Below are 21,742 nucleotides of genomic sequence, written 5' to 3'. Positions count from 1 at the left end.
GAGAGCATCCGTGTGTAAATCAGCATCTTCAGTAAAGCCATTTGTTTATTACAGATTTAGGTTGTTGAACTCCTAAACAGAAACTTATCCCACTTAACAAAACTGTTTTGAGTTAATCTGATATTTTAGGCTATGCATTATTTCTTCTATGCAATGCTCATTTTTACATAATATTTTGATAAAGTAGGAATACCAGGTAAGAAATAGTTTTGCACATCCAGCAGAGGGCATGAGATGCCTATTAAAACCAAGCACATATTCAAAGGAAATCACCTTGTGGTTCATATCAACCAAACTCATGGATCTCCCTAGTCATTTCACAGTCATTGACGATTTTCTTTTAGTAATAAAGAAACTTTCACTTGTTGATTTGTGGTGTTTTGGTTTCTTTGTTTATCCCCAGGCTCCTTCAACCTTGGTAGTGCCTATTACTGTATGTGATATACATACATTTAAAGTTATTACTAAATCTTTAAAGCCACTTGTTATACTCTGTTTCAATCACTACAAAGCTTTTAAAAATAATTTTTTCAGTTTTTAAGAAAAGGGGTTTGATAAAGACTTTCCATGGGTGAGAGTTTCAGTACACACTTTAGGAGAAAAGAAAACTGAAAGCAACTCTGTAAAACAGTTGAGATTTTGCTGGTTTCCACAGAAAAACCCAAATGATTGCGTGCTAGATGTCTGAGTGGGTTGGTTTAGTTTTTAGTCTGAAAGCATTATTCCAGACTTCATTCCGCTCCCTTTGCCAGCAAAGATGGGTATTGCGATGACACAGCCAATGAGTATACCCTCTTTACGTTGGTGCCAGTCAGATGTCACCAGGTCAGATGAGACACTCCATCTACAGTACTCAGCATTAGATCCACACCTTCTGGGGGACATCATGATTTTCCAGTGGGAGAAGAAGTTTTTGGAGGCTCTTGGGCACTGTGTGCACCTCCTGCTTTGGCCTTGTTCTAGTCTCAATCCGTCAACTTGCTGGTTGTAATTTACACAGTCATCTTTATTTCCCCTTTTAAACTTCAAACAATTGATAATTAAAAATTCTTTAAATAATTAAATAAACTAATTCCCCTTTATATGTAATTCAAACTGACTGGGACAAAGGAAATAAACTGCACAGGCAAATAAATGCCTGAAAAAAAATCCATACTTTAAATGTTAATTCTTTTGTTTATTATTTTTAGTAAGGATAATAAATAGTTAAGATTTAAAAGATAAAATTTTTATTAGAACCCAATGATCAAATTCAGTTTGAAATTAGGAAACAAACTGCAAATCAAATAGTTTTTTTTTTAACTGACTCCATCTGGTCATCACCAAACCTGAGAAAAAACAAAACACAAAAATTTCAACAATTATTCTCACATTAACATTCTAGCTGTGATTTTTATTACAAAATTAATTTGATGCATTAAAACCGCTTGGCTCGCCATTTAGCAAAATTGCTTTGTTCTTGTCTCATTTTTGCACATTTCACATGCATATAAAATTCTGAAAGCATCATACTTTCAGGTATTTTCCATTCTTACTTTTCTGTTTTTCTTCAGATTGAAGGTTTGGAAAGAGACAAAACAAGACACCGACAGCAAAAAAAATTCACACCCACATAAAACAGGTTTGAACCGAACCTGCTTGTTCGTTATGCATGAAAGTGTTTTTTTCTTCTTTCCATTACCTTAATGCCATCACATTTTCAGCAGTGCACAAACAATCAGAATCATACATTTCACACAAGAGATGTAACACAATAATTAAATATTATAAAATATTATATACACCTAGTTCTATGTCCTTTTCCCATAAATATTACAATTATTCATGACACAATTCTTTTTACTAAAATGACATTTTTATGATAAAAGATTTTATTATATAAAATCCCAACAGTTAGTTTTTTTGTGAAGCTTTTAGTCAGCCATCCACAGACTGTTTTTTACTTCTTTCTGGGTGTTAAAACATGTTATGATAGTGTTGCAAACATTTTTATTTTTATTATTGAATGATTAATGTGACTTCTCCTGATTATGTGACCTGTGAAGGAGGTAGCTCAGCAACAGAGTTGCAACTGAATTAGACAACACTGTTGTTTGGGATGTTTTGTTGGACAAGAAGTAGTTGCGGTTCTGCATGCGGCCCATTTTCTGACTCCTCGTTTGTTTATTGGAGCTTAGTTGTTTACTTCTGCTAACTTTGCCTTCCTCATACCTCTGACTCAGCAAGAAACATTTGGTTGTGTGGCGTTTCTCCTCGCTATGGTTTGTGAAATAGAAACTGTCAAAATATTACGATTTTTTTTGCAATTTTAAAGATCCAATTTTACCACAATTTAGCATCACAAACTGGCTCTCACATGTGGACTTTAATAGATACTCCAAATGACGGATCATCCTGAGGGAAAAAGACCACAGTCCTACCGTGTTTGAGAAAAGCAGAAACCTGGACAGCGGTACTCCAGCATTGAAAACCGTTTGGATTCTGAATGGACCTTTCTGCAGGGGAGGTATTTGAAAAAAATAGGGAGTTAATGTATGTTTGGTTGGACAGTGAGGAGGACAGGCTTGTCAGGATGAATATTAGAAGCTTAAGCAACTCCCAGAGTCCCTCTTTACACCTAACACCTCACCAAGAATTTGGTAGTGGGGAGTTGGTGGGTGGGGACTCTTTACCATGCGGTGAGGGAGTCCACAACATCTGAGCAGGGTGGACCAAATCCCCCCGAGAAGCAGGTAGGGCCCCTTTTTGGGCATACTAGGGGACCCCCAATTGTTCTTCAGCCAAGGGGCTGAGGATGCCTTACTTTCTGGCAGTTTGTTCGAAAGCCATGGTTTTTACATAAATAGTATCTAAAAAATATAAGAGAAGAATTTTTGTGAAACAAAGGAGGAATGGTTTTCCTGATGAGAGCACTTTGATTAGAAATTAGTTACAGTAGTTAAAAACGGTTTAAAAAACAAACAGAAAAATATTTGAAGGTAATGAAAAAGCAGAAACATTTTCATGGTGTTCGCCTTCAAGAAGCAAAAATTCCCCTGCAGCTTGGATGCCTGGGGGGAGAGAGAGCCAAATGGAGACATGGCAGGCCAAACCGATGAAAGGACTTGTGATGTTTCATGTCTTTCTCCCTATTCTTCTGCACAGGCAGCCCAGCAGGCTGACGGCAAATTGTACTCATGTTGAGTTCACCTCTGCTCCCTGAAAAAGATCCAGAACACCACCAAGTCCAGACCGGAAGCAAGCCAACATCTCTTGGACTCACAGAGACAACAGTGAATATGTGACAGCAGTAAACGCCCTTTGAGATTCTTCCTATGACTCTTTTTTCCAAAAAGCAAAAATTACAAACTTAGAATTTTTTGTGGCATTGTCCTGCTGGGCAGGCCCAATGTACATGTGAAACAGTGAACCACTTTCAACCCAAACACTTTGCTTCCTACTTAGAAAGATGAGAAGCCCAATTTTATTTAAAATGTTCTGAAAGCGTTTTTCCCTTTGGCCTGTCGCTCGGAACCCCTCCTGCCAAGTACTACATTCTTTTTGTTGACGGCTCCTCCTCTCGTGGCCTAAAGCCTGTAGGAAGAACTGGACGGGGTTTGCTGTCTGCTCTGAACAGTCACTCTTCATTTCCAGGGCTTTGTCCTCTCATTTCTCTGCTCAGCCCATTAAACTTGTAGCTCTTGATTAAGCCTGTGAACGGACTGCAGGAGGACTGTGACTTATACTGACTCCAGGTATGCCTTTGGTATTGTTTATGATTCTGTGGAAAGAGAAAAATCGTGAGGTCCAATGGCAAGCACATTCCTAAGCTGTCTCAATTGACTGCTCTTAAAAATGCAATCCTTCTGCCTGCCAGCATTGCTGTGGTTAAATGCTTAAAATAGTTACATCAGACCCATGTGTCTCAGAGGAATGCAGGAGCTGATGCAAGTGCTAAAGCTAAGGCTATTGGCACGCTCACACACATGCAGCTTCTTCTTAGGCCAGACTGTGCTAGAATTACACTATTTTTTAGTTTTTCAGTATGGTTTGGCGCTTTCTACTGTCGTAATGATCTCCCGTCAATCAGTGGGTTTCAACAGTAGCTCCGCCCTAACTGGTCCGTTTCATTCTTTTATGGAGCCACAATCATCAGGGTTCCAAAAATGGTACGGTTTGATACGGTTTATTGGGTCCATTTTAAAAATACTGGACCATACCGGACTGGACCATGCCGCTCAGTGGAAACAAGGCTCTAGTGTCTCTTTTGGCCTTCACCTTCTGCTGGATGTTCTTGGGCGACCCCGCACACTCAAAGAGCACAAGAGACAACCCTTTTCCAAGAACAAGTAGACAGGTTGTGACCTCCTCAAAAAGCCGATTTGGAACCAAACTGACTGTTTCTGCCATCAAAGGTTAGAAAACAGCTGCTGGTCTCATGCAGTATAAAATTCAAGCCCCAATGGCCACACCAACCCCATGATCGTCCATCCATCCATAATCATCCAGGGTTGCCCTCAAACAGAATGTGTCTCTGCTCAGAGCCCAGCTCAGTCCTCACCATGATTCATTTGTAGCATAAAATCTGGGACCAGATCAACAGAACCACTCTAAAGTACGAGGCGACTGCTGAATGGGGTGGGTGAAGACTCAGGTGTGGACATTTCCTTTGCAATTCAATTTTTCTCCACCTTCTATAAATTTGAAGCACATCCTTTTGTTTGCCATTTCTCCTGCAACTTTTACTTTCTGTTGTCGTGTAGATTATTCGTACAGGGAAAGTCCCTTATGAACGTTCCTTTAGAGATCTCTCTTGGGGAGGAGGGAAATTGATGTTTTGACTGTAAAGACATTTCAGTGTTTATTCATTTTTATTTTAAATTTGCTTAAGAGGATTTTGTGATCAAAATGGTGGAATTATTGTCAAAAATGTATGTTTATAGTTTGATTTGCCTTTCTTGTGTTTGTGTGACATGTGTGCAACCAGCTGCCCTGCCTGACTAAATTAAATAGGACTAATGCTGAAGATGTTTGACCGGACACAAACCAGCTGTGTTCCAGCACAACACTCTATCCTGTAGTTATGGACTTTTTTTTCTGCTGACAAAGATGCTGTGACTTTTTCATTTCTCTGAGTCGGCTGGTAACCTTTGGTTGTGTGATGTCTCTCCAAGCACATGACAAATAAACTCGCAAAACAAAAAACTGTTTTGTTCCTAGTAATACATTTACTTAAAGGTTTTTATCAATCTGATTTAAAATAGCAGTGAAATAATAGTTTTAAAAATAAGTTGTCTTATCCCAATGAATCCAGAAGAATTGCATGAGCATACAGGACTCTAATGACCATGAACTAACATCTTAAGTGTTATGAAATGTAGAACTGGCACAACCTAGCAACAATGTAAAAACACTACTGGATTTAGGAAATAATAACTTGCCTGTTTATTTTTGTTTTTTTCAGTTCCTTTTCTGACATATTTCCATAGTTTCGTAGGTGCACTGGTAAGCACAGCATAAATTTAAAAGCAGGATTTGTGCACAGTTGCTATGTTACAGATTTATTGTTATTCCATGCATAAAACAGTAATCTAACAAAAAGCAACTACAAAAAAGTGATGTTAGGACAAAGAAGTGGCAAATCTCTTGGTTTCAACATGTTGTCTACTTCTTACTACTTCTTCATGGTCACCAGCAAACACTTCCATTTGCCTCACTCACCGCATGTGCTGCATGAACGCTGCAGAGCGCTGAATGCAGAGAAAAGGTGTGAAAAAAAAACAGGAACAAACCTGATACAGGGGAAACAGATGAGTGTGTGCGCTCACAGGTGTCCTGCGTGCGTTGTCTTGTGGCGACATTTTTACTGCGAGCAAATGAGATTTGAAAAAAAAGGTGTGATAAAGATCTTGAGGTTTTGGAGAAACATCCTGTATCTTTGAAAAGGGCATGTCACAATGAAGATTTCAGAGAGATTAAGAACAGATGTAAGATTTATGAAAGGGGAAAAGCAGCATCAGTTCTGCTTATTTGAAAAAACTGAGATAAGAGATTTCATTTATAAAAACTAGAGTCATTCAGGTCAAACACCGTAGTAGTTGCATCCTTGTTGGTGTCTTCATCCAGTATGCACTTACAATCTCTAAATGAGTTAAATTCCTGTGAAGGCTTACAAAACAATGCAATCTTTTTGTCACATTATGAAATCCTGTGTTAACTGAAACACAATCTTGTAACTGATAGACTGTCCTCAGTTTCATTCTTGCTATGTTCTCCCTGTATTTGTCATCTTTTGCCATCATTTGCTAATATGCACGCCCTGGGTGTTTAATTCTTTTCACTGAGGACTTAAAAAAAACAATTTTATAGAATTTTTAATAATGCGTAAGATGTAGGGGCTGAGGTAGCTGTGTGAATAAAAAAACAAAGAAAAAAAGAAAAAGATGAGTGTGAGCCACTACTGTATTTATTACTTTACTGTTATTTTAGAAGACGGTCCCAAATCTTCCACAATTAATATTTTCTCTGCACTTTAATACAACAATAAAAAAGCGCAATCTCGTACTTTTGTGTTACTGACCCAAGTCTGGGTGAAACACAAACAGAACTTGCAAACTTTCAAAGCTGCGTCAGAATTCTTTCACTACACACTACATAGTGCACTATATAGTGCGCTGACCATTTTGTAGTGCTGTCTGAATCTACAATTCCAAAAATTACGCAAGTGCCCGAGAAATTTCCCAGAAGTCTCTGCAATAAGCCAGTGTGCATCAATGCTCACTACATTGGCGAATATAGACCACAATGCATTGCGTTTGAACAATATTTGTGCAAAAAAAAGTGCTTAAATGTATTTTTTTGAATAAGCCATCAATGTTTTGTATTTTCAAAATAGTAGTGAAAACATGTTGGCTATTGATTTGGTTTTCACTCTGTGAAATCGATTTCATCATATTTGCCATTTGGAGAAAAAAAAGTAGTGAGGATGGTGTCTGAATTGCTTTTAAAATCCAGAGCACTAGATAATCCTGTACATTTACATGTAGTCTTTAGTAATAACGAGTAGGGAAGGAATTCGGACATAGCCATAGTTGTGGTCTGGACTGACAAACCTCTGGTGCTGCTGACCCGTTGACCCACAGGGAGCTGGTAAAAATGGACTAAAGCAGAAAGAGAAAAGTAAAGGCATAGTGGAGGTCTTAGAGTGGGAAATGCGAATGAAGAGACTTTGACATGATGGACAGATGGATATCCCCTGTGTTCAAGAGACCAGATGTGCAAGAGAGCGAGGAGAGTGTCAGATGAGACTGAAGCTGGAGGTTAAAGTTGGAATAGTGAATACTGGCAGAGGTCATGCTCCAAGCAGAACTGTGAGTGAGAGAAGGAGAAACTTTGGATGAAGTGGTAACTAGGGCAGACTTCAATGGACATGTGAGTGAGGGAACACAGTGTGAGAAATCAGTTAAAAGTAAGATTATAAATGGCATCTCCTTTGCCGTCAAACAAAGAGGTCACAGACAAAAAGGATATTTCCGATAAAAATAGACAATTAATGACACTCTGCACTTTAACGAAACAGAAAGACTTTTGAATATGTAAAAGTTACCACTAATGACAAAATAAAGGTACCAAAAAACAATGATCTGCAGAAATTCATCTAAACAAAACTGCTGAAATCATAATGGAAACAGTCTTTTTGTTGCATTCCTCACTGGCAGATTGAAGCAGAAGCTGATCTTGACAAGTTTTGTCAGAAAAGACAACTTTGGTGGCAACAAGAGAACAACTTGTCACAGACGTCAAAGTATAAGGCTCTGCAGGGTGCAGCCAGCATGAACAGAGAATATGAAAGGAGAATCGCTGACAGACTGATGAAATGCACAAGCAGATTTTCAAAGAAATGCTGCTGTGGCCAATTCAAAGAAATGAGCCATGGAAAACAAACTGAAAGTGTTTACGGCTGTTTTTTTTTGTCTGTTCTTAAGCCAAAGGTAAATCAGAATCAACCTAAACAAGCCAGAATCCAAGAATTCAGTTCATGGATTCATAATTGCAGCATGCTTCACCAACATTGTTCAGGCACAAATAAAATGCTGACCCCTTCATGCCTGACTTTACCTCCAATTATATAAAACAAATATTCTTCATGGTTTTTTCCATTCAAGGTGATGCTGAATTTAGTGGAGTTCTAGATTAAATGGTACGTTTCAAAGTAGCGACATACGGCACAAGGAATTTTTTCAGATTGCAATTATGTTTTAGAAAATTACATTTTGGGTTTCCTTCAAGAATGTAAGGGAATGTAATCCTGACCAGAGCTCTTCTAGGGCCGGCGTTTGGGGGTGGGGGCCTGGGCTTGCTCCGGGGGGGCGACGCTTTCTGGCTCCTCTCTCTCTGTGTGGGGTGGGTGGTGCCGGGCCTGGGGTGTCGGCGCCTCTGGGGGTGGGGCCCCTGGGCTGGGTGGGCCTAGCCCCTTTGCTGGGGGTGGGGGGTGGGGGACAGCTGTTTGACCACCGGGGGACAGTCTACCAGCTGTCCCCAACTCACCCCCTTCCTCATATAACCTCATATTAGGGTGAGGGGATGGGGGGTTTAGCCTGTGATGCGCCTTGGGGGGGGGGGCTACTTGGCAGTGCCCCCCCTCCTATGGTTGCCGTATGGAGTGGGCCCCCCCTCTTTCGGTTTTATTTGCACCTTAGACAGGTAGGGTCCTTGGTAGGGGGGGTGCTTGGACATCACTGCAAGCAAGCAGCAGATGTCCTCCTAGCACCCTACCCGCCAATTTTAACCGCACCTTAGACATTCAGGGCCCCTTGGTGGGGAGGGTGAGGGGACATCACTGTGAGTAATCAGGAGATGTCCCCTTAGTGCCCTACCCGCCAATTTTAACTGCACCCCCCTTAGTACACACACCCGTCCCCCCTCAATATATACATTCCAACATAAACACACACACATGCACACACACACCCTCTCAAACACACATACACGCACACACATTTTGCAAGGAAGGATGGGACCTAGGACCATCTGTCCCCTGCCCCTTCCCTGGTGGGGGGTGCGGGCCCCTTGACAACGGCGAGCGTGTCCCCTGGGTGCCGGCTTCCTGGGCCCGGCGGTTCTCTCTCCGCACGGTGGGGCGGTTTACATTACACCTGAGCCGGGGGTGTTCGTGTCCCTGGGGGATGGGTCCTGGTCCTTGCCCCTGAGCGCTGGGCCCCGCCAAATTTCCAACTGTGGCCGAGCCTGGTCGGGCCATATTTACAACACCCCTTGTGGGCCCCCTTTTTTCCCCGGGGTTCCCCCTCCTGGCGGGGGCGGCGGGCCCCTGCCTTGCTCCTCCCTGGACCAACCGTGGGCCGGGTGGGTGGCTGCCTGGAGTGCGGAGCGGGTCTCCTTTGGGGGGTCTTGGCTCGCACCTGGGGTTGGGGCGGGGGGATGCCCGGAACTCCTGGGTGGTGATGGGGTGCTCGTCTGGGGCTGTGGGCGTCATTCTCCGGTGGGGCCCTGCGTTGGGCTCTCCCGGCGCGGCAGGGGGGCTGCTCTCCTGGTTGGGCTGGGGCGGCGCTCTCTTTCCCTCCGTGCCTCCCTGCTCTCTGACTCTGGGGGCCTCGCGGCGGTCCTGCTGGCACTGGCCTGGGTGGCGGTCTTGGTCGCCCGGGGGGCGGTTGTTCCCTGCCTGTTCCCGTGTGGCGTTGGGGGTATTCCGGCTGCCGCTGCTGCTGCGGCGGGGGTCTTGGGGTGGGGATGGCTGGGCACTCTCCCTCCTTCTTTTCACGTTCCACCATCCATTTTAGAAAAACATAAACACTCACCTGAGCACAGGTGTTAGCTCACCTTTGCACTAACAGTTTGCATGGTTTAATGACTGAAATATTTCACACCAGTTGGTTTAAAGGCATAAGAATGCGTGTGTGAACACTATCTGTTTTGTGTACATGTTGACATGTGGACATTTTTGCAGCTAGCAGGTGTGTTGATAACATTTGAGTGTGTGTGTGGACAGGCCCCGCCCTTTTTGTACTACATTCGAACCTTACCGTAACAATAAACAACCAGTAAACTTGTTGCTTTATGCTGCTTCATGGTCTTATCCCCCCTCCCCTCCTATTATCACCCTCCTACCCCCCCTCTCTATAACATCCCTCCCTTTTCTTCCCTTCTTTCTTTTTCCGTCCGGTCCAACAACCAAGATTTTCAAACATGGTTGAAATTAATAAAGTTTGGCCTCAATTACAAAAGGGGTTTATTCAGAAATTCCTCTGGTTTGTCAGAAGATTAATAACCCCTGTTGTTAAAGTAAAATATGTCCAACACAAGAGGCCCTCAGCTCTCATCTGCCTGCCCAGCTGTTGGACAGGACAAGTAAAAAAAAAAAAAAAAGAATGTAAGGGAATGTCATTTTAGATATAAGCTACAAGTTTCTATTTCTTAATTATTTAGAACGTAAGAACACTAAGCAAACATTTCGATTTCTTCTTGAGGCTGTGATCATCAGTGTTGTGTGAGCTACTTCCAAGCTGTTGTTAACTACAGATTACTTGTTACTGTTTTTCAAAAGTTATCCTTACATTATGTTCTCAGAATTGTAATGAATTACATGTCTTTTACTTTTTTCACTGTAGAAGCAGAACAAATTCTGATGTAAAAATGTATCACAGAGCATTTTAGATTCAGATGAGAGACAATGTGGTGAAATTATAACCATTAATAATAAAATGAATTCACAAATCACCAACAATCCAGAAAAGATTAATTTTTAGTCAATGTAAAATAATTGATTGGCAATTTTTGTGAATGGCCAGGGACTAGCCATTTCTGTTAGACAGACTGAATGTAAAAAAGTCTGTAACAAAATGATTATTGTTCTTTTTGTTAGCTTCATTTAGCAGCAACAGCATAATGTCTGACTGTAAAAATCTAAAGACACTCATGCTTAGAATTGAAAAAAAGGTTTTTTTAAATCAAGGTTATAGGATCAATAAAGCCTGACAGTAAAAATGACTCAACAATTTAAGTCAAATTGAAAAAAGGTCAAATTGACTGAAGCAGGCTACTGCTTTAGCTTTTAACTATTTTAACTGTTAAATGTATAGCCACTAAATCTAATGGCAGTCATTGAATATTTAATAGCAACATTTTACAAAAATGTTCAAAAAAATAATGATCTACATTACCTTTTTACATGAAAAATAGTGTCACCACAAAACATTCATTTTGGAATGAATCACTTCCATCACTAGTAATCACACCTTCAAATCACATTTGCATTCAACTTCACACTTAGAACTGAGCACAGTTCATTTCTTCAAAACACATTTCTTTTAAACCCAAACTGAATCTGAAAATTAATGCCTGAACCAAATGAAACCAAACAGATGAGTTTCTCTGTAAATTCAAGAACAAGTTACTCATCTGTTTCTACAGATCACCAGCCCACTCACACTCCATGTCAACCTAAGGGTCTGAGTTATTTTGCTGTAAATCCCCTTAAATGAAATCAAGGAGAGGCAGGTTTTTTTTAATCCATCTGCATTTCTATTTATTTATGAAGAAAATGACAGCGCTGATGAATTTTTAGGCATTTCTTATTCATCATAATCATTAATCAAAGCATAAGGATATGCTGTTTAAAACAATTGTTGACAAACTGAAAGTTAAAATGAAAATATAACAAACAGCCATGAACTTCCCCTCATGCATTTGTCACACGTTATGGGTGAAGGTCAGATGTCTGAACTCACCACATTGATCCTTTGGTGTCACTGCCATGACTGACATGAACTCATGTGAGCTGGTTAACTGGAGGTCACTTTACAGCAGCAGCAGATCTAAAAAACCTAAAACTTCAACATAAAATTACATTTGGTCTACTCATTATTTCTACGTAAAAGAAACCTAATAACTAAATTTTCAATTTTCCCTCATTAAAAAGATTTTTGAAGTGCTATTTTGTGTCTCTTTTTATTCCATTCTATTTGATAATTTGGATATAAAGAGATTTAAACTTTTGACTCCACAGGTAGGTGTGTCATTTCCTTTTTTTTTTTTTTTTTTACACAAAGCAATCTCCTTGTCCCTGAAAAAACCAGAGAGGATGTGACATGACAAATGTCACAGCAGCACACATTAGTTGAAGATCACTTGACGAGTTTCTTTGTGTTGTGGCGCCCTACCCTCCTGCTTTCATCTGAACCACTGGGTTATAGAGATCATTAGTAACCTGAAGCTCTGTGACTTTCAATTCAGACAAACTCCAGCAAGGTAATTATTTTACATTTGTCTTTATTGTAACAATATATCAAAATTGTATTCTGCAAAAAAAAAAGTTTTATGGCTTTTTTTTGCATAAGAGATAAATCATTATAAAATGGATACTTTAAAATTGAAATGGAATTATATTCATAGACTGATTGGTAAATAAATAAATTTTTTCCACATGGGCTCCTTTAACTTTGATAAAATACAATATTATAAGAGAGACTTAAAATGTTTAGGCTTCCGGAAGTTCTGTAAAAAACTTAAATCTATAAAGTAAAAGTGCAAAGATGATGCTGAAATCCCACATTATGTCTGTCAGAAGCTCTTTTAGGCAAAATGATGGAATAATTCTTTTCAAAATTTAATATTAATTTCTAAAAAGACAAACAAATAGCTGCATGACTAAAAAGAACTTCCGGTGTGACATGTGCAGTACTTTCTCTTCCCTAAATTTTGTCAGAAGTAAAAAAAAAGGCTTTTCATAATTCCTTATATAAACTGACAGGGCTCATTTTCTTCACAAGCGTGTGATGTGTAATTTTAAGGCAGTTTAAGTCAATTTTAAGTCAGTCTTGGTGCCAGATATTTTTATTTTAGTATGTCTTTTTAAAGGCAACAGATGCCTTTAGATTGTAAATATTTTTTTTAGAAACATGAGAATTTCTTTTAAAACAAACCCCAGATTTGTTTATTTTTAGCTACACATAAAGAAAAATGGCGTGCTTTCAAAAACTTTCTTCCTGTTGTGACTTTTACACCTGTGACACAATTTTAAGCCTAAAATAATCAGAGCAGGTCAGTAAAACTCCCTTTTTCTTTTTGTTATTTTTTTACACAGCTGGACATCATGGAAGATGGTAATGATTCTTCAGAGGGAGATTATTGGTGGCAAGACGCCTTCAAAGAATACACTTCGGAGTACCCGTGGGAAAACTATTCCCATTACCAAGACAACTGTTGTGAGGGGGGTGACATTTGTGACCTGAATGAAGTTTGGAAATTTGAAGCGCTGTTCATGCCCATTGTTTGCTCGCTGACATTTGCTGTGGGAATCCCGGGAAATGGTCTCCTGGTTAGCATTCTCTTCGGGAGAAAGAGGACTTGGAGTGTGGCAGACATCTTCATCCTTCACCTGGGTATTGCAGATTTCCTGCTGATGATGACCCTGCCCCTCTGGGCTGCCCAGTATGCTGATGAATGGAAATTTGGTCTTCTAACCTGCAAAATGGCTGGAAGTCTTTATACGGTAGGATTCAAGCTCTGGTTTGGGCATAAAGAAATGTTCTAAGTTGTTTACTTCTACTGACTTTGTTTCCTTCTGTGATCGCAGGTCAACTTCTACAGTGGGATCTTTCTCTTGGCCTGCATTAGTCTGGACCGCTACTTCTCAGTTGTCCATGCTACCCAGATGTACTCTCGCAGAAAGCCCTGGGTTGTTCATGTCAGCTGTTTGGTGGTGTGGCTTTTCTCTTTGCTTCTCTCCATTCCTGATTGGATCTTTTTGGATGTTGTGCAAGATAGACTGGAAAGACAACAGTGTTTTCGTAACTATAGTCTTCAAGACATGGATGACTGGATTGTGACATCTCGATCAATCTTTCACACAGTAGGTTTTTTGATTCCCTCAGTTGTCCTGATCTTCTGCTACGCCAGCATCTTCCACAGGCTGCGCTCTGGGAACCAAAATCTCCAAAAGCAGAGAGCTTGTAAAGTCATAATGGCTGTTGTGGCGGTTTTCTTTGTCTGCTGGACCCCCTTTAACATCAGCCTGTTTGTTGAAACAATTCATCGCAGAAATCAAAATAACACCTGTCAAAGTAATGCAGCACTGAGTAAAGCACTCAAAGTGACCCAGTCTTTTGGATACATCCATTGCAGCCTCAATCCCATCCTGTACGCCTTCTTGGGGGTGAAGTTTCGTCGCCAGCTGCAGGACATCTTTAGATCTCTGGGCTGCAAGGTGAAGATGCGCACAAAACTCCACTCTATCAGCAGCAGGAGAACTACCATGTGGTCTGAGTCAGCAGACACTTCCAACTCCATTGCAATCTAAGAAAGACAGAGACTTCAGCAAATCAAGCTTCAAACTGACAGGAAGGCAGAGACAGCACATGCACTTCCTTCACATACATTTCCTTTTGCAGTGAGCATTTCAGTTATAGAGCAAACCTGCAACAACTGGATAAAATATCTATTGTGAAAGGATGATAGATTTAAAACAACTTTGGTTCCAGCAGGAGGATGTTTTTTAATCTGCACGCAATGTTCTCAGTTTGCATTCTTGTGCGTGAAGTTAATAGGTATTAAAAGTGAATATTTGCTTGTATACTGAACTTTGTGCAGTTTTACATCTGTTTAAGCTCTTTAGTACTACTCTTTTGCTTTCTAGCACAAATGTACATAAAGTTGCTAAAATATTTTTGTTTTTTAACTTGTAAACTGTGTAGAAGGCGTTTGTGGCTTTGGCAGCTTTACTGAATAACTGACATCCTGTTCTATGTGAAACTGTGCATTTCTGAGATCCGTGGGAGCAAAACGAATTAACTTTTAGCAAAAATTGAAAAAATAATAACTGATTTATGTGGTGGCGTTTAAACCATAAAACCGTTCCTTGGCAGTTACCTTGAAGAATTTCTTCAAGAAGCCTTGTAAACAAAAAAAAGCATATGACAGCTTTTCCTTTGTGTATGTGATTGGTATTAAGGATGTATTGCTAAATAAGGTTTTCAAATATGTATTCCAACATCTTGATTATTTCCAGACAATAGCAAGGATATCAAAGGTGTATGTGCACAGATTTGTCTTTACAGTTATGATTATAATCATTGTTCTCCTTGAATGTTTTACATGATCATTTTATCTTGGTGCATTATTATTTTAGTGTGAAACAAGACCTCAAATGTCAACATTTGTATTAAGTTGGTTCAAAAACTATTGATATATGCTTTCAAACTGTTAAAAGACAGAAATATAGAATGATGTGGTCACTTCTTGTTAAATATGAAATATACATAGTACAACATTTAAAAGATAAAAATTGTTAAGAAATGTGATGTGAGATTAACTAATTTTTGTAGGAAGATGAGAATTTTAATAAGCTGTTTTTTTTATCTAAACACTGTGACTGATGGATTTTATACATGATTTATTTTTAAAACCTCCTCTCAAGTTTCCCTGTGAACATGAAACAGACACAACCAGTTTGGAAAATGGATGGATGGGTTTGAAATTTCCTTTAATATGTTGTTTCCTTTTAACATTTGTGAATATAAATGAATAAAAAAAAGAATTTGTTTGAAGTGCTTGACTGACTGTAATCAGTAAAAACATTAAAGACAGAGATCATTATATAAAAAATCAATAGTTTCTAATGGAACCCATTTTTCTTCATTTTGTTATTTGGATATTGTTTGTAAATTAATATTACAAATAGGGGCCCACATTCTGAGGTTTCTGTGGAAATCATCCAAATCTTTCTTACAGGAAACTGAAACAAAGTAGTCAAAAGCAGAGGCACAGCAGAAAGTTTCAGTCACAGCAATATTGTGAATCTGCATCAGTCAACTTGAGCATAAAGGACATTCCCTGCCTCTTCTCCACTGCTATTTCTTATTTAACCTCTTAAGACCTGATGTCAACATCGCTGACATCACATTTTGGGTTAGATTACAATACTAGTTATTTCTGCTTAACTGAGGCTCTGTCAAAATGAAATACAGGCATGTCAAACAAGAGTTCAGGTCATGAGAAATTAAAGAAATTAAAGCAGTTGATCTGAACTGCTATAAAGCTCTGATGCAACAAATGGTAAAAATGGTAAATGGCGTATACTTATATAGCGCTTTTCCACCTTCTTAGAAGCCCCAAAACGATTTACAGTTGCAGACCCATTCACACGTTAACACACTGGTGACTGTCAAACACTGCCGCCAACCTTCCACCAGAGGCAAGGTGGGGTTCAGTGTTTTGCAACACACATGGGCGGGCAAGGCGGGAATCCAACCCATAGTCTTCTAATCAGAGGTCAACCGCCCTACCACTACACCATCTGGCCCCTAGAAGGAGAGGAACAAGGAGTATCTATCTATCTTACAGATACAATGGGTTTTGACTCATGCTGCAAATACTCCCCTTCCCCTTGATTCGGTACAAACCTTGATTTTTGGGTTACGAGTTTGTTCCAAGTCAATATTTGTATTACAAAACAACAAAAAATTAAAAATTCATGACTTTTTTTTTTAATTTGCAAATAAGCATGTAGCAATGACATTTCAGTTGGCTTATACCAAGCCTGGTGTAATATTATAAAACAATACATTCCAAATCCTTAAATTTAGCAGAAGTGTCTGACACTATTAACGTAAACATACTGGTATGCAGTAGGGATGCAGTCGTTCACTTTTCCCACAATTCAGTCTAATGCTGTAACATTATGGTTCGGTTTTATGGTAGTTGTTACATCACTCTACACACTGTTATAAATTAGCCTCATTAAAAAGTTCTTTGTAAGTGCTATTATGTGTCTCTTTATATTCCATGTACAAAGCACATTCACTCATTTATTTATCTTCTAAACCATTGGTTCCCTTTTGTGGTTACGGGGCTGCTGGAGCCTATCCCGGCCACTTGTGGGCGTGGCTGAAGACAGGTCGCCGGTCTGTCGCAATCGCACACCCATGCACAATCAAATTCACACCTATGGATAATTTGGTGTGACCAATTCTCTTATGAAGCATGTTTTTGGACGGTGGGAGAAAGCTGGAGTCCCCGCACAAAACCAAGCATGCACGGGGAAAACATGCAAACTCCACACAGAAGGGGCTTTTGTAGTGAAAAGATTAAATGAAGGTATTTAGACTTTTGACTGCACATCTATAGTTGTGTGTCTTTTTTTCTCATAAAACAATCTGCTTGTCCACTGAGAAAAAGAGGATGTGACATCACAAGTCTCACAGCAGCACACATTAGTTGAAGACCAGATGAGGAGTTTCTTTCTTTGTGTTGTGGGCGCCCTACCCTCCTGCTTTCATCTGAACCACTGGGTTATAGAGATCATTACTAACCTGAAGCTTTGTGAATTTCAACTCACTCCAGTAAGGTAATTCGTTTACATTTGTCTTTATTGTAACAAAATATCAAAATTGTATTCTGCAACAAAAAAAGATTTTATGGCTTTTATTTCTTCTTTTTTGCATGATAAGAGATACATCATTAAGAATAAGATACTTTAAAGTTGAAATAAAATTATACTCATAGACTGTTAATAAATGTGTTTTTTCCAAATGGGTTCCTTTAACTTTGATAAAATATATTATAAGGGAGACTTAAAGATATTTACACTTCTGGCAGTTCTGTAAAAATCTTCAAAGTAAAAGCGCAAAGATGTTGCTAAAATCCCACATTCTGTCTGTCAGAAGCTCTTTTATGCAAAATGATGGAGCAATTCTTGTCAAAATTACGTTTTTAACTTTATTTTAAAAGCATTTGAATGCTTCGGGTAGTTCTGTAAAACCTAAATCTTCAAAGTAAAAGAGCACAGAAGATGCTGAAATTGATACTGAAAGTTCTGTCAAAAGTTCTTTTAAATTAAATTGATTCTTTTACAATTTTTTTTATTGTTATGGTTTTTTTTAATGAAAAATAAAATTCAAAAGACAAAAAAAATTGCTGAATGAACAAAAAGAGCTTCCTCTGGAACATGTGCGTTAATTTATCTTCCCTAATTTTTTTCAGAAGTAAAATAAAAGGCTTTTCATACTTCTTTTTTTAAACTAACAGGGCTCGTTTTCCTCACAAGCATTTAATTTTTAATTTTAAGTCAGTTTAAGTCAATTTTAAGTCAGTCATGGTGCCAGATGTTTTTATTTTAGTATGTCTTTTTCAAGGCAATAGATGCCTTAAGATTTTAATTAATTCTCAGAATCTTAAATATTTCTTTTAAAACACCCGACAGTTGTTTATATTTAGCGGGCTAAGCCAGCTCTTTAGCGGGATAGCAGGAGCCGGTTTAGCTCGTGCTGGTTTGCAGCGCCTTCCAACTGTGAAACCAGGGTTCAACTCCTGGCTGCTCCCTATTCCCTTCTGTGCCAGTCCCAAGCCCGGTTGCTTTGAGAGGGTTGTGTCAGGAAGGGCAACCAGCGTAAAACATTGCCAAGTTTACCATGCGACTCGTTCGCTGTGGCGACCCCTGATGGGAAAAGCCAAAAGGGAAACAACAACAGTTGTTTATATTTAGCTACATATGGAGAAAAATGGCTTTGCTTTCAAAAACTTTCTTCCTGTTGTGACTTTTACACCTGTGACACCCTTTTGAGGGCCTAAAATAATCAGAGCAGGTCAGTAAACCTCTCTTTTTATTATTTTTTTTTACACAGCTGGACGTCATGGAAGATGGTAATGATTCTTCAGAGGGAGCTTATTGGTGGCATGACGCCTTCGAAGAGTACACGTCTGAGTACCCGTTGGAAAACTATTCTCTTTACCACAATGAGTGTTGTGAGGGGGGTTACTTTTGTGACCTGAATGAAGTTAGGAAGTTTGAGGCGCTGTTCATGCCCATTGTTCTCTCACTGACATTTGCTGTGGGAATCCCGGGAAATGGACTCCTGGTTGGCGTTCTCCTCAGGAGGTGGAGGACTTGGAGTGTGGCAGACATCTTCATCCTTCACCTGGGTATTGCAGATTTCCTGCTGATGATGACCCTGCCCCTCTGGACTGTCCAGTATGCTGATGAATGGAAATTTGGTCTTCCAATCTGCAAAATGGCTGGAAGTCTTTATACGGTAGGATTCAAGCTCTGGTTTGGGCATGAAGAAAATGTTCTAAGTTGTTTACTTCTGCTGACTTTGTTTCCTTCTGTGCTCTCAGGTCAACTTCTACAGTGGGATCTTTCTCTTGGTCTGCATTAGTCTGGACCGCTACTTCTCAGTTGTCCATACCCAGATGTATTCTCGCAGAAAGCCCTGGGTTGTTCATGTCAGCTGTTTGGTGGTGTGCCTTTTCTCCTTGCTTCTCTCCATTCCTGATTGGATCTTTTTGGATGTTGCGCAAGATGAACTGGACAGACAACAGTGTTTTCGCAACTATGGTATTGAAGACATGGTCCACTGGATTGTGGTATCTCGATCAATCTTTCACACAGTAGGTTTTTTGATTCCCTCAGTTGTCCTGATCTTCTGCTACGCCAGCATCTTCCACAGGCTGCGCTGTGGGAACCAAAATCTCCAAAAGCAGAGAGCTTGTAAAGTCATAATGGCTGTTGTGGCGGTTTTCTTTGTCTGCTTGACACCCTTTAACATCACCCTGTTTATAGACACAATTTATAGCAGAAATCCAAATGAAACCTGTCAAAGTAGTGCAGCACCACTGGTTAAAGCGATACGAGTGACCCAGTCTTTGGTATACATCCGCTGCAGCCTCATTCCCATCCTGTACGCCTTCTTGGGGGGGAAGTTTCGGCGCCAGCTGCAGGTCATGTGACAACAACTTATGTGTTGTTGATATGCTGGTAAGCGTTGTTGCTATGATTTGATTTGATGTCTTGATTCATTTCAAGCATTGTAGTCAAAGCAATAATGAATTTACACAGATTTATCAAACTCATTACAGAAATTATGAAATGCATAGATAAAAAAACAGAAAATGAAACAAAAAAAGACACTTAAGTCACATATGCTTAATCAAAAACAGTGATCATTAACTAAAGTCATGTAGAGCTTGATTAATTGCTTGAAAGGGAGTGGGATGAAATGAGCTTATATAAGCCCACCTCTACTGAGTTCATTCATTTTATAGTTTTACAGTTTTTGTAATCTGGTTCTCATCAGACAATTTTCTTTTCAAGTTACACGATCCAGTTCTTATTAATGGTTGATTATCTTCAGTAAACATTCATACATGATTTCAGTAAACAGTAACAGTAACCATTATGTAATAATCAATAATTATTATTAGAACACATGATCACATTAAACCAGTAATTATTGCTACACATTGCGGATCAATTAAAGAAAATCAATAGCGTATTGATTGTAATCAAAACATTTAAGTAATCATTATTGCACATTTTGATGAGGAAAAAAAATTAATTTGTTTTGAACTTTTTTTGATGTGTAAAGATTTTAAGGTAAAAATGAGGAAGTAGTTTGATAATTTGATGAAATCAAAAATCTATGTTTTTTTATGCTTCTGGACCCCGGAAAGACTAGCGACCACTTTGTGGAAGCTATGTGGTTCCAAAAAACAAATAAAAGTCTTTGTTTACATTTCTGATATAAATATTTTTTAAGCATTCATCCCTGCAAGAGCCAATGTGTGGAATGTGGAATAAATGTGTTTTAAAAACCCATTGTGTGCTGTTTCTATATTATATCATGGCTTGTTTGCACAAAGACTAAAGGAGGTACGACTATTCAATGGAAAACATTTTCTCTTGTTCAACTCCAGTTTCCTCCCCTGGTCCAACAGCATGCTTCATAGGATAATTGGTTACTCTAAAGTGTCCCCAGGTGTGAGTGTGTGATTGTGTGCCCTGCAACAGTCTAGTGACCTGTCCTGGGGGTACCCTGTCTTTTTCCAACAGTAGCCAGGACATGCTCAAGCAACCTTGTTGCCCCAAAAGGGATATAGCGCATTTAGAAAAATTAATGGATGGAAAAACTTGCTTGAGGGGCCGACATGTCGGGTTGTTTTCCCAATGTTCCTTTCAAGCTGGAAGAGCCATCTACCACGGTCACGGTCAGAGGAAAACAGAAGATGTTGTGGTGCTGGGGCCTGTTTCAGAAAGGAGGTTAAGTGTAAACTCTGAGTGCGTTAACCCTGAAATCAGGGAAACCCTGGGTTTTCCGTTTCAGAATGGGAGGTTTGTTAAACCAGAGAAAGCAGAGTAAGTCAAACCCGTTTCTGAAAGAGAGGTAACTTATACTCGGAGTCAATGTCCATGGTTACTTACGCTGTGAACCTAACCTGGTCGGGAGCAGGTTTTATTCTCTAAACTCAAGGTTTCTGCCGGTCCCCTCCCCTTTTTAAAGACGAAGCGGTGTTTTTCGCTTTAACCTTCATTGTCCAAATGTCAATCACACAGAGACAAGTGACAAGAATGGCTTGTCCTTTTTTGGAGGACCCAATAGACGAGGAGGCTGCATTAATTCGTAGAGAATTACATTTACGTCGTGCGAGGATTTTGATACCTAGACTCGATTTTTTGTCATTTCCCCACATGTTTTTGTTTTAGTGTTACCGTTTTTCGTTGCAGTCAATTACATATATACAATGAAAACAACATTAGGTATTGCTATGTAGATGTTTCATATGTCAAATATTGTCAACAAAGCCTACATCCATGACATGCTCATATTTGACCTGATTGAATTATGTTTTTATACTTCATTTTTAGCTGCTGCCATGTTCTTTTAATTCCTGCAGGATTGCATCTACATGAAAATGAAATCAGGGACATTGAATTAGATTAATGTAACAATTACTTTTTGGAAACACAATTTGC

General features: G+C 39.4%; 1 protein-coding gene across 4 annotated transcripts; it reads left to right on the top strand.

Annotated features, from left to right (window-relative positions):
• Positions 1-12,069: 12,069 nt before the first annotated feature.
• Positions 12,070-20,872, top strand: LOC101156279 (C-X-C chemokine receptor type 3). Of its 4 annotated transcripts, none has more exons than XM_023964353.1 (3): positions 12,070-12,243; positions 18,615-19,022; positions 19,108-20,872. In XM_023964353.1, the coding sequence occupies exons 2-3, from the start codon at positions 18,624-18,626 to the stop codon at positions 19,717-19,719; spliced, it is 1,011 nt and encodes a 336-aa protein (XP_023820121.1). In that variant the 5' UTR covers positions 12,070-12,243; positions 18,615-18,623; the 3' UTR covers positions 19,720-20,872. The 4 variants fall into 4 exon arrangements, with proteins under 4 accessions (XP_023820121.1, XP_023820120.1, XP_020565931.1 ...); XM_023964352.1 differs by lacking the exons at positions 18,615-19,022; positions 19,108-20,872 and adding exons at positions 13,079-13,486; positions 13,571-15,539 and having other exon boundaries at positions 12,077-12,243; XM_020710272.1 differs by lacking the exon at positions 12,070-12,243 and adding an exon at positions 17,051-17,333.
• The last annotated feature ends 870 nt before the right edge of the window (positions 20,873-21,742 follow it).

The sequence above is a fragment of the Oryzias latipes genome, chromosome 16 (genome assembly GCF_002234675.1).
Source record: "Oryzias latipes chromosome 16, ASM223467v1".
Lineage (NCBI taxonomy): Eukaryota > Metazoa > Chordata > Actinopteri > Beloniformes > Adrianichthyidae > Oryzias > Oryzias latipes.
Note: the sequence above shows the minus strand (reverse complement) of the source record. Positions and strands in the feature narration are given on the sequence as shown.

Coding starts and splice junctions, on each gene's coding strand:
- LOC101156279 (XM_020710272.1), top strand. CDS start 17,220: ATGAGGAGTTTCTTTCTTTGTGTTGTGGGCGCCCTACCCTCCTGCTTT. Junction 17,334..18,614: donor GTGAATTTCAACTCACTCCA/GTAAGGTAATTC, acceptor TTTTTTACACAG/CTGGACGTCATGGAAGATGG. Junction 19,023..19,107: donor TGGCTGGAAGTCTTTATACG/GTAGGATTCAAG, acceptor CTGTGCTCTCAG/GTCAACTTCTACAGTGGGAT.